Source organism: Anomaloglossus baeobatrachus, chromosome 5, assembly GCF_048569485.1.
Source record: "Anomaloglossus baeobatrachus isolate aAnoBae1 chromosome 5, aAnoBae1.hap1, whole genome shotgun sequence".
Taxonomy (NCBI): domain Eukaryota; kingdom Metazoa; phylum Chordata; class Amphibia; order Anura; family Aromobatidae; genus Anomaloglossus; species Anomaloglossus baeobatrachus.
Window position 1 is genome coordinate 468251216 of NC_134357.1, and position 13915 is coordinate 468265130.

Here is a 13915-nt window from a genome sequence, read left to right on the forward strand (position 1 = left end):
CTGGATTACAATTGTGCCCCAAAAAATTTGAGCGATTTCAAAAAGTTGCAAATGAATTTGCGAAAACATCTGTATAATGAAAACCACACACATTTTCTTGAGCAAAGTACAAAGATGACAGGGATTGAAGAAAACTAGAGTATAAGTGGGTAAAAAGCCATAATGAAATTTTGCAAAAAAAATGCAGAAAATTCGAATCCCCCCCCCCCCAAAAAAAATGCAAAAAGAATGATAAATCGAGAGCATAGTAGATTTATTAGGGCACTACAGACTTCATAGAAATATACAAAAAATGCAAAACAAAAACTGTTGTGAGCGCAAAGAAAAATGTGGCATTTTGGTGAAATTTCCGAGTGTATGAAAGTCATCTAAGGGCTCACTCACACTCACATGTCTGATTTCTCCAAGTACAAGAACTCAGACCAATTATTCTGATCAGACTTTCATCAGTTTGGTTCGAGTGTCATCCGATTTTTTTCTAACATGGAGAAATTAGAAAAAAAAAAAGTTTCTCCCCGCTCACCTAGCTGACTGTCTGTCAAAATCAGACCACACTCTGATGTCACCCGAGTGCAGTCCGATTTTTTTCACAGACCTATTGACTTCAAATGCCGATTTTTATCCGATCCTCAGATCAAAATCAGACCTGTTTCTGTGGTTTTTCGCAGACCTCTTGGTGTGTAAAAAATCAGGGACATGTGACTGACCCCATAGGCACCTTGAAAAACTCTGAAGTGTGAAGGAGCCCTAACCCTGGGATTCGTCAGTCTCAGAAGTCATCATCTGCTTCCTGGCAGTGGGATATCACACGTTACTGTCCGATAATAAGAATCTGATAGTTTATTATTTCAAAGATAAAAAAAGTTAAAACGTTCCTTAAGACTCTGTGCACACATTAAGTATTTGGTGCAGAAATATCTGCACCATTTCTGAATCTTTTGGTAGAAAAATCGGTGCGTAAATTTTTAGATGTTTTTTTCCTCTTGTTTTTGATGCAGATTTCTCCCCAATCATTACTATGAGTGAAATCTGCAAAGTGTGCACAGGCCCTAAAAGTTAAAAAACAATGACTGACAAATTTATATGCTGTGATTCTGTGCTGGGACGCTCAGGGTGTACGTCCGCTCCTCGGGATGCTTCAGAGCCGTGTGCTGCACTGAACATGTGAAGACAGCCCCATCATCCTCAGCTGCCGGTGTAATCGTCAAGAAACTCCACATTGAATGGACACCACTGGTGGTGGTGACACACAGAGAATGACAGACACCTGCCTCCAGCTTGACGCCATCTTTGGACCAGTCCACCATTATATCTCTGGGAAAGAAGTTATTAATCCTGCAGCTGAGGAGCAGTTCTTTTCCGATGATGGGTGCCACCGGATCAGCAGAGATAAACTGCACCTCTGGGGGTGTTCCTGGGGGGGGACACAATGAAAATTATTAATGGAGGTCTCAAGTCATGATCAAACACAGGGAACGACAGTTACATTGACATTTAAAGGGGTTGTCCAGGATAGGTGATAACTTGCTGATCAGTGGTGTCTGAACACAGAGAACTGTACCAATTGGAAGATCAAGAACTTTTTATCCTTGACAGGAAACTTTATCCCAGTTACAAAATGGACCAGCAGGAGGGAAGGAATGTAAGAACTCCCAAATGATGAGAGGTTGAATTTGTGTAGCTTAGAAAAAAGACGTCTCAGAAGAGATCTCATTTATATGTATAAATACATGTGTGGTCAATATAAAGGACTGGCGCATGACTTATTTCTTCCAAAGACAATACTAAGGACCAGAGGCACTCACTGCGAGTGGAAGAAAGGCGATTCCAACAGCTAAATAGGAAAGGGTTCTTTACAGTTAGAGCAGTCAGACTGTGGAATGCCGACCACAAGAGGTAGTAACGGTGGAAAGGGCTGGATGATTTCCTCAGTACACACATTGTCGCTTATAGATGATTTAGTGCCGAAATGTATAATTGGTGGAGGAAGGTTGAACTAGATGGAGCTAGGTCTTTTTGTTTCAACCTATGTAACTATGTAATTTCGAATGCCTGACCATTCTTTATGGGGCTGTTGGGAAAACGAAGAGTGCAGCACTCTGGAATGAATGGAGCCGAGGTCAAACATGCGCACTGCCCCTCCATCCTAATGGGGATAAAAGCGCCCTGTCCTGCCGATCTTTGCAGGTCCCAGCACTTGGAAACCATGTTATCACTTATCCTGTGGCCGGCTGATAACTTATTCCCTTTAAACTGACGTCCAATAATCTGTAAAATCTAACAATCCGTCACTCCCTTACTCTAATACCTTGTGCGTTGACCTCGTAGGACAGTTCCTCTATGCCCCGCAGGCTGATGTGATTGATCTGACAGGTATACATCACCCCGACCTCCTCCTCAGTCACGGTCAGATCTATCTGGCTCCAGACGCTGTAATAATCGTCTTCACAGGGGAACGGCCCGAACTGCGTGGCTCCGCTCTGGACTTGGCCGTTCCTCAGCCATGTTATTTTTATAGGTTTCGGATAAAACCTTTCCACAATGCAGCTCAGGGTCAGTTTGCCTCCCATCCTGGGGTCCTGCGGCCAGCTGGTTATGTAACTCTTCTTGGGGCGCGCTAAACAAAAGAAATAGATATATATTTTTTCTTTTATCTCCACCATTTTCAAGATCTCTGCTTACTGTCAGTACACAGAAACATTTATCAAGGACATTAAAAACATTTTTGGAGCAGAAATTGAGCGGAAACTGTCCAAATTCTCCAAATCTGAACACTCCTGCTCAGTGGCCACTAAGGAGTGCTTAAAAGAAGTAACAAAGGAGTGAGCATGTGCATAGCAAGTCATTTTTCCATCGCCATGCATAATGTCATTCATTTGAACGGTATTCCTGATAGACGCCATGTGCACATAACCTAGGAGTTTGCACAGGCCGCACTAATCGGGAGCCCGGGCGAGATAATAGTACGTGGGCAGTACAGCACTGACGCCTCCGCACCTACCTGCTATATTAACGTGGCTCTCCTGTCTGGCCGCAGCGCCCAGGGCCTTGTGTCGCACCGCACACACTATCCTGGTGCTGTCATCCTGGACTGACGGGGTGTATGACAGCCGGGAAGTGGCATTAAACAGGCTGCCATGTTTGCTGACCAGGTGCGTTGCGTGTCTGGTAATATCGGTGGCCTGCAGCAGGGGGTCATCTGTGCTTCCCCCATTTCCCGCCACTTGGGTGCTCTTTTCCATGTACCAGCAAATGTCCACAGCTTTAGGCCTGAAACCATTGATGTTACATATGGCGACCATCTCCTCACCCGCCAGGTTCAGCTCCGGCAGGATAATCACAGAAACCTTTGGAGTCACTGAAAAAAAGCGGAACAGTAATGTATGATACACCATCTACAATCTCCAGCCAGATCCAGAGATTACAGAACGTAATAACCAACGACGCAGTAACGATCAGAGACCTGTATAACGATCTCGGCGGGCGGTGGGACCATGTTAAGAGGTCGTTGGTAGGTGTCAAACACAGCGATGGGTCCTGCCCAGCAGGACATAACCTTTGAAGAAAATGGTCTGGACTATTCGGCAACAACTAGAGATCTCACAGCAGAGGCCTGATCGCTGGTAGGTGTCACACATAACAAGATCGCTAACGGGATCGCTACTGCGTCACAGAAACCGTGACTCAGCAACGATCTCGTTAGCGATCTCATTGTGTGTGACAGGACCTTTAGTTTGAAATGGCTGATAACAGAGAGCAATGGGTGCATTTAGCCACCATACAGCATCAAAATGGCTGATAGAAAATATGAGCATTACCTGCCATGCAGTGCCTACCTGGTCTGAAAAGGCTGATAAAAGAGAACAATGGGTGCATTTACCCCCCATACAGAGTCAAAATGGCTGATAACAAAGAAAAATAGGTGCATTTGTGAAGGTAGTCTGGGCTATAGGTTGGTTGTTCAAATGCAATAAGATAATCTGTGTATGTAAATAATCAAAATATAGATGTCATTGCATAATTATCTGTGTGTCTATATGACAATTGCACAGGCGCCATAATATGATTCTAAGCTGTATGTTCAAGAAAGGGTTAACCAAGGTACAAATGAACGAACTATGAACAAGGGAGATATTCATTAAGTTAATTGGGAGCCTTATCAGTAAAATCACAGTAGAAAGAATGTAATATCTGTGGGATGAGGCAGGCGATCCCATACTCCCATGCATCACTCCTACAGAATCTCATCTTCGCTTACCGTCTTCAAAGTGTGAGAAAGAAATGTACCATCTGAGATGATATATGATCTCATGCATTCTCCCAATGCTACCTATATGCACTCCCCCCTAATTATTCTTTATCAGTATGTGTGAGCAAATGGAGAAGTTTTGTAAATATGTTTCAAAGCTGAAATGATGTATTAATGCTTGAGCAATTCAATACACGAGGTCAGACGCAAGCCTTGGCTCAACCAAAGAACATGTCCTGTGTTCATTGATTACTGAGTCTCATAATATCTGGACAGATATCTAATTTGGTCCCGTCCTTTGGATTTGCCCTGAACAAAGACTCCATTAGCAGTCTAAAGGCCACGTCTCACTAAGCGACATCGCTAGCTACATCGCTGCTGAGTCACAGTTTTCGTGACGCAACAGCGATCTCGCTAGCGATCTCGTTATGTGTGACATCCAGCAACGACCTGGCCCCTGCTGTGAGGTCGCCGGTCATTGCTGAATGTCCTGGACCATTCTCTTCAAAGGCGATGTCCTGCTGGGCAGGATGCTTCGCTATGTTTGACACTGTGTGACAGGGTCCCAATGACAGCAGAGATCGTTATACAGGTCGCTACTGCGACCTGTATCGTTACTGAGTCGTTGGTAAGGGTACCGTCTCACTAAACGACGTACCAGCAATTCCGACCACGATATGACCTGGTCAGGATCACTGGTGCGTCGCTACATGGTCGCTGGTGAGCTGTCAATCAGGCAGATCTCACCAGCGACCAGTGACCAGCCCCCAGCCAGCAGCGACACGTGGAAGCGATGCTGCGCTTGGTAACTAAGGTAAATATCGGGTAACTAAGCAAAATGCTTTGCTTGGTTACCCGATATTTACCGTGGTTACCAGCGCACACCGCTTAGCGCTGGTTCCCTGCACTCGTAGCCAGGGTACAGATCGGGTTAATAAGCAAACCTATTTGCTTATTTACCCGATGTGTACTCTGGCTACGCATGCAGGGAGCAGGGAGCCAGCACTGGCAGCCTGAGAGCGGCGTACGCTAGTAACCAAGGTAAATATCGGGTAACCAAGCAAAGCGCTTCGCTTAGTTACCCGATGTTTACTTTGGTTACCAGCGGCCGCAGCTTTCAGAAGCCAACTCCCCGCTCATTCAGATCGTTGCTCTCTTGCTGTCAAACACAGCGATGTGTGCTTCACAGTGGGAGAGCAACGAGTAAAAAATGAACCAGCACTGTGTGTAACGATCAGTGATCTCACAGCAGGGGCCATGTCGCTGCTCAGTGTCACACACAGCGACATCGCTAATGAGGTCACAAGTACGTCACAAAACCTGTGACACAGCAGCGATCTTGCTATGTGAGAAGTACCCCTAAGGTCTGACTGTGTGACATCTCACCAGCGACCTCCCAGCGACTTACCTGTGATCCTTATCAGGTCGCATCGTTTTCAGGATCACTGGTAAGTCGCTAAACTGACAGGGGCTTTACCCAAATTTCTCCCTTGACACATTCACCTGCCATATAGTGTCTAGTTGGTCTGAAAAGGTTGATAACAGAGAACAATGGGTGCATTTACCTGCCATACAGTGTTGAAATGGCTGATAAAAGAGAACAATAGGTGCATTCATCTGCCATACAGTGTCTACCTGGTCTGAAATGGCTGATAATAGAGAATAATAGGTGCATTCATCTGCCATACAGTGTTGAAATGGCTGATAACAGCGAACAATAGGTGCATTTGCCAGCCATACAGTGTCTACCTGGTCTCAAATGGCTGATAATAGAGAATATTAGGTGCATTTCCTGACATACAGTGTTGAAATGGCTGATAACAGAGAAAAATAGGTGCATTCACCCTCCACACAGTGTCTACCTGGTCTGAAATGACTGATATCAGGGGTTAATAGGCTGTATTTGCCTGTCCTGCTGTGCCTGGCCTAGTCTGAGATGACTGATAACAGAAAGCAATAGATTGACTACAGGGGGCCCTACCAGTTTGGATCATTATGGCCTCCACATCCTGTATCTTCAGTAGAATATTGGGGTCTGCAGCTGAGAACCCGGATAACAAATTACCTGAGGCCAGAAATTTCCAGTATAAAATCGCAGTGGTCACGATGATGGCTGTGGCCATGAGCACTGCGCTGACGGTGAGCGCCGTCCGGCCCGACGCTGGTACCACTGCCAACAGAGAGAGCACACGGTTACTTCCCATCGGGCGGACGTGTCCTAGGTCGTCTCACATTTGTGCCATTTTTACCTGTCTCGCTGGCGCCATCACAGCAGATTAATGTAAGGCTGCATCAGCAACTTAGTATTACAGTGCCTTGCAAAAGTATTCATACCGCGTGGACTTTTCCACACATTTTCATGTTACACCTACAAACCTGAATGTATCTTATGGGGATGTTATGTGATATGCCAACACTAAGCAGCAAGCATTTGTGAAGTGTAAAGGAAATTATACATGGATTTCTAAATATTTTAAAAACATAAGTTTGAAAATTGTGACTTGCATTTGTATTCATCCCCCTTCGTAGGACCACCTTTCTCTGTACTTACGTTTGTATAGCGCTATATAAGTGGGTACAATAAAACAATTACTGCTGTGTCTTTTGGGGTCTGTCTCCAGCAGCGTTATACAGCTAGAGAATGAAAGGTTTGTCCATTGTTATTAAGAAATTAGCTCTAGCTCCGTGAGATTGGAGGGAGACCTCTGTGATCAGCAATTTTCAGGTCTTATCACAGATTCCCAATGGGATTTAGGTCTGGACTGTGACATTCACACACTTGAATATACTTTGATCTAAACCATTCATTGCAGCTCTGGTTGTTTAGGGTCATTGTCTTGTTGGAAGGTGAACCTTCCCAGTCTCAAGTCTTTTGCAGCCTCTAACAGGTTTTCCTCCAGGATTGCTCTGTATTTAGCTCTATTTAGCTTCCCATCAATTCTGACCAGCTTCCCTGCCCTTGCTGAAGAAAAGCCTTCCCACAGCATGATGCTGCCACCACCATGTGTGACGGTGGGGATGGTGTTTTCAGGGGTGACATGCAGTGTTAGTTTTCCCCCACACATGGTGTTTTGCATTTTAGCCTAACAAGTTCTATTGTGATCCCATGACCAGATCACCTTCTTCCTCATGCTCTCTGTATCCACTACATGGATTTTTAAAAACCTTAAACAGGACTTCTTATGGCTTTCTTTCAACACTGGCTTTCTTCCTGCCATTTTCCCATAGAGGCCAGATTTGTGGAGTATGTGACTAATAGTCCTGTGGACAGATTCTCCCACCTGAGCTGTGGATCTCTGCAGCTCCTCCAGAGTGACCAGGATCCTCTTGGCTGCTTCTCTAATTATTGCTCTCTTTTGCTTTGGATGTCAGGTTAGGTGACGGCCATGTCTTGGTAGGTTTGCAGTTGTGCCATACTTCCATTTTTACATTATGAATTGATAGTTCTCTGTGAGATGTTCAGAGTTTGGGCTATTTTTTTTTTTTTATAACCTAACCCTGCGTTACTCTTCTCAATAACTTTATCCCTGACCTGTCTAATGTGTTCCTTGGTTTTCATTATGCTGTTTGATCCCTAATGCTCTCATACAAGTCTCTGAGGCCTCCATAGAACAGCTGTAGTTAGAGTGAGAATGAATTACACAAGGACAACTCAATTTACTAATTAGGTGACTTCTAGAGGCAATTAGTCACTCAGGATTTTATTTAATGGTATCAGACTACAGGGAGCTGAATACAAATGCACATCACAATTTTCAGATTTATGATTTTAGAATAGTTAGAAAACCATTTATCATTTTCTTTACACTTCACAAATACTCGTTACTTTGTGCACATAAAATCCCAACAAAATACATTTAAAGCGTAACCATTGTTTTAATTTTTATTCCGTAAATCAATAATACACATGAAAATATGCAACTTTGTATTATATCTTATCAGAGAAATTTGCTTCTTCCTCTGCCAAGATTGATCAGTCATTATCAATATTCTCACTTCTGAGGAAAAATCTGTATTCAGTGAAGACTTTCCCATTACTGAGATAGGAGATGGCAGTTGGTGCTGATGAGATTAACTGAGCTTGGCTGTCCACCTCTGGGGACAGTTTTTGTTCAAATGCATGTATTTGGGGTTAAAATTCATTTTTGCAACTCAGTTTCCTTAAAAATTGTTGCATTTTTCTTTATCAGGCTCTTTATATCCCTCAGCATTCAAGAAGATAAAATGATTAAAATCTCTCCCATTGGATCGTCAGAATGAGCTCACTGATGGATTCTCAGTTAACTCATTCTGAAGCCAGCGATCGACAATGCAACACAGAGACGATAGAAGGCAAATGGTAATTTTTTTTTAATGAAACCCTATTGTAAATATGATTTTTAGCCAAAAATACATACAACCCCATTAGAATAGTCTGTGCATCTTGTCATATCCCTGCGATACATTGAATTACTGTGTGACGTCACACTTACCTGTGAGGTGGATGGCGGTGTCTCTTGTCAGGGGTTGAGGCAGTGACTGGTGTCTGACCTCACACACGATCACGCTGCCATCGTCTTCCTCAGTAAACAGTATGGAGACCTGACTGTCGGCAGTAAAGGTCCCGTTGTCACCCTGGAACGGGACCCCTGAGCAGATATCCTTAGTCAGAACCATTTCTCTTTTCTCCTTCTTCATTATCCACTTTATCTCGAGATCTTGCGGATAAAAATGACTGAGCTTACAAATAAAGGTCTTCATCTCTCCGCTGGTCACATGAGGGTCCTCTGGGAGCAGTCCGACGGTGGGCTGCGCTGTGCACAATACAGGGAATATAAGTTATACTGTGGTTTAAGGTTATACCTATATACAATCTCCAATCCTCAATCCTGAAGCTGGCCTTACATATTAGATATTGCACAAACAAATGCTCGCTGTTCCTCTTGAGCCTCCCCATACACATGTCCGATAAATGTGTTTGCAATAGGATTTGGGGGATAAATGACAGCCGGACTTCTCTGGTGGCAGCTTATCTCCCCTGAGGACAACAGAACTGGGCATGTTAAAAACCAGATGCCCAATCTTTCTCTCCACAATATCTGCCATCCAGTGAAATTTTGGAGACCCCAATACATGTTAGATGATTAGTCAGACTCCTCAGAATCAGTGGCTACAGCTGACATTAATCTAATGTGTATGGCTGGCTGAAGATGCATCATGTCTAGTGACGAGCGGGCACTACCATGTTCGGGTGATCGGTACTCGTAACGGCTAGTGATGAGCGGGCACTACCATGCTTGGATGCTCAGCACTCGTAACGGATAGTGATGAGCGAGCACTACCATGCTCGGGTGCTCGGCACTTGTAACGGATAGTGATGAGCAGGCACTACCATGCTCGGGTGCTCGGCACTCGTAACAGATAGTGATGAGCGAGCACTACCATGCTCGGGTGCTCGGCACTTGTAACGGATAGTGATGAGCAGGCACTACCATGCTCGGGTGCTCGGCACTTGTAACGGATAGTGATGAGCAGGCACTACCATGCTCGGGTGCTCGGCACTCGTAACAGATAGTGATGAGCGAGCACTACCATGCTCGGGTGCTCGGCACTTATAATGGATAGTGATGAGCAGGCACTACCACGCTTGGGTGCTCGGCACTTGTAACGGATAGTGATGAGCAGGCACTACCACGCTCGGGTGCTCGGCACTTGTAACAGATAGTGATGAGCAAGCACTACCACGCTCGGGTGCTCGGCACTTGTAACGGATAGTGATGAGCAGGCACTACCATGCTCGGGTGCTCGGCACTTGTAACGGATAGTGATGAGCAGGCACTACCATGCTCGGGTGCTCGGCACGTGTAACAGATAGTGATGAGCGGGCACTACCATGCTCGGGTGCTCGGCACGTGTAACAGATAGTGATGAGCGGGCACTACCATGCTCGGGTGCTCGGCACTCGTAACAGATAGTGATGAGCGAGCACTGCCATGCTCGGGTGTTCGGCACTCATAACGGATAGTGATGAGCGAGCACTGCCATGCTCCATTGGTTAAAACATTTTCATTGATTTCCATTGATGATTTTTGTGTGCTTTTGTTGTCAGCACATTCAACTTTGTACAGAACAAAGTATTCAATGATAATATTTCATTCATTCAGATGTAGGATGTATTATTTGAGTGTTCTCATTAATTTTTTGAGCAGTGTATATATTGTCTCATGTAAATTATGCAATTTTTAAAAAAAAAAACCAAAAACATTCCAATTGATGAATCAGCTGAAAACATTGAAAAAGCCCAATCCCTGTCCACAATGACGAACATAAAAAAAGACAGGCGAACACATAAAATAGACTACACAAAGAAGCAAATTAAAAGAATAAAAAGCAAATGAAAACCACTGAAAATAAAAGAAAAAAAGGTGCAAATGCAATAACGAATAGGTCCCTTTAGTGTACACATCAGCTGATCCTGGAGTACAGCCTTTACTGCTGAATTCACAGTACTGCAGGCTTCACAGCTGAAATCATCTAGAAAAATTAAAAATGTTCGACTCAACTGGAACCACCTCCCTATATTAGGGTGGGATGGATTTTTCTTTTCTCTCTATTTCGAAGCCCCCCCAACGAGATAAAAATGTTATGACAGCAGGATCCCCCTTTTTTGATTGTCAAAGATGTACACCTATTATGCAGAGTACCGCCATTGCTCACCTGCGAGTCTAAGGACCAGCGATGCTTCCCCAACCTCTGGAGATATTAGCACAGTGCAGGTGTACTCGCCTTCATCCTCCAGCGTCAGGTTGGGCAGGTATAATGAGGCATTGCCCGTCTCCAGGAGTCGGTGGTCTATGGAGCTCTTCGGTCGCAGTGAATTGATTTTATCTCCATCAAACGTGTACACCAGTCTCAGCGCTCCACAGCTGCCCCTCACCGTCCACTTCACAGCCACATCTTCCACTCTGATAAGTTCCAGGAGGGTGAAATGACAATGCAGTAAAATGTCTCCATCCACCAGGACCACAGGCTGCGGTGCAGACGTCGTCACTTCCAGGCATTCTGGAGGGGAGTACATAGGAGAAGGTCTCTTACTACAAGTGTCATCCTCAGCTCTACACCAGGTCCTGATGGCCATGACTGCAGGTGGCATAAGAAGTCAAGGGGACCGGCCATATTGACCATGAGGCCTGAGCTTCATACTCACCTGTCAGTGAACACAGAACGCCCAAGACAACGATCCTCGCCATAAGCTGCTCAGGAGGATCCCTGCAGTCACATACCTGGACTCTGGACACCTGTAATCTGCTCCTGGGAGGAGACAGGAAGCAGCGGCAGAGCCTGGATCTACGGCAAAACTGTATACAATACCATATGTGGATATTACATCTGTAGGAGCATGTAAAAGTAATCACACCCTCACCGTGCAGCCTGTAGACATTGCAAATTAATATTAAAATACCTCATACACAGCTGTTGGCCAACCGTTCATCGGACAGTCATGTCTCCCAATACACAGGAACGCATGGCTCTGTGCTCAGTATGAGAGAGCCGCTGTCAGACTCTGCTGGTGGCAGCTTACGTCCCGGAGAACAAAAGGATCCGTACTCCGAAATCAGATATGCTGATTCTCCCCCATCATTTGTTGGGGGAGAATCAGAAGGCCCCCATATACAGTACAGACCAAATGTTTGGACACACCTTCTCATCTCTAGAACAACTATTAAGAGGAGACTTTGTGCAGCAGGCCTTCATGGTAAAATAGCTGCTAGGAAACCACTGCTAAGGACAGACAAAAAGCAGAAGAGACTTGTTTGGGCTAAAGAACACAAGGAATGGACATTAGACCAGTGGAAATCTGTGCTTTGGTCTGATGAGTCCAAATTTGAGATCTTTGGATCCAACCACCGTGTCTTTGTAGAAAAGGTGAACGGATGGACTCTACATGCCTGGTTCCCACCGTGAAGCATGGAGGAGGAGGTGTGATGGTGTGGGGGTGCTTTGCTGGTGACACTGTTGGGGATTTATTCAAAATTGAAGGCATACAGAACCAGCATGGCTACCACAGCATCTTGTAGCCGTGTGCTATTCCATCCGGTTTGAGTTTAGTTGGACCATAATTTATTTTTCAACAGGACATTGACCCCAAACACACCTGCAGGCTGTGTAAGGGCTATTTGACTAAGAAGGACAGTGATGGGGTGCTACGCCAGATGACCTGGTCTCCACAGTCACCAGACCTGAACCCAATCGAGATGGTTTGGGGTGAGATGGACCGCAGAGTGAAGGCAAAAGAGCCAACAAGTGCTAAGCATCTTTGGGAACTCCTTCAAGACTGTTGGAAAACCATTTCCGGTGACTACCTCTTGAAGCTCATCAAGAGAATGCCAAGAGTGTGCAAAGTAGTAATGAAAGCAAAAGGTGGCTACTTTGAAGAACCTAGAATATAAGAGATATTTTCAGTTGTTTCACACTTTTTTAAGTATTTCATTCCACATATTTTAATTCATAGTTTTGATTCCTTCAATGTGAATCTACAATTTTTAGAGTCATGAAAATAAAGAAAACTCTTTGAATGAGGAGGTGTGTCCAAACTTTTGGTCTGTACTGTACATGAGACTAATTAGTTACTGTAGTCGTAAAGGGGTTGTAAGGTCAAAAGTGACAAGTCTGCAGTCGCTCTCTATGTCACTCTATGTGACTGCAGACTTTGAGTCCTCACATCACATGCACATTGTGAGGTTCCTGCAGGAACGGTAGTCACGAGTCCACAAGTGTGCGGTATGTATACTACCCGGAGAATCCAACTAGATGGGTACAACTTCACTCAATATACACTTGACTGCAGACTTGTCATTTTACACCGGACAACCCCTTTAAACAGGACATGTCACCAATCTGGGAGTTCCCATTTTATGTAATGAGTGGGCAGCCCAAGAGGGGCAATTTTATGAAATATACACTACTCACAAAAACTTAGGGATATTTTGCTTTCAGGTGAAATTTATGGAAAACGTAAAAATTTCATGCTAAAGTGATATTTTACCATGAAATTAGGGCATTTAAGTAGAAGTGTGCAATGGTGATTTCCTCATCTCAAACAATTTGGTGGGTATATCCCCCAAAAAATGTCAATAGCTTGTCATGTGGCCTTAAGCATCAATTACAGCTGACAACGACGTCTCCTGCTGGTCATAAGTGGAGTTATTGTTTGCTGAGACATGGCATTCAACTCTTCTTGAAGGGCGGCCCTCAGGTCATTGAGGCTCTGGGGTAAAGAGTTATAGCCTCTACACAGTGACTCAGCTGATCCCATAGGTTTTTTATGGGATTCAGATCTGGAGAAAGTGCAGACCTCTACATTTGAGATGTCCCAGTCTCCAGCAGCCGTTCCCTAATGATGCGACCTTGATGAGCTGGAGCATTGTCATCCATGGAGATGAAATTAGGCCTGTGTTGTACATAAAAAGGCACAGTGACTGGATTAATGATGTTATTCCAGTAGTAGGGGCTTCACTGTACCATTCACAAAGTGTAGGGCAGTTCTGTACTGACTACACACCTGCCTACACTGTAACAGCACCAAAGGCTCGTCTGGTGACAACAGTGGATGATGCATAGCAGTCTCCTTGACGTTTCCAACAACGTTGGTGGCCACTGATCCCTTGTCCAGCGTAGATGACGCCT

The 13915-nt window shown here is 44.7% G+C and overlaps 1 gene segment (V, D, J or C); it reads right to left on the reverse strand.

Annotated features, from left to right (window-relative positions):
• Positions 1–236: 236 nt before the first annotated feature.
• On the reverse strand, positions 237–11478 carry LOC142310338 (Ig heavy chain C region-like). The segment is given in 7 exon segments: positions 237–1414; positions 2309–2617; positions 3002–3358; positions 6315–6419; positions 8722–9042; positions 10946–11290; positions 11436–11478. Coding segments are annotated over 7 exon segments (1815 nt in total).
• Positions 11479–13915: the final 2437 nt, after the last annotated feature.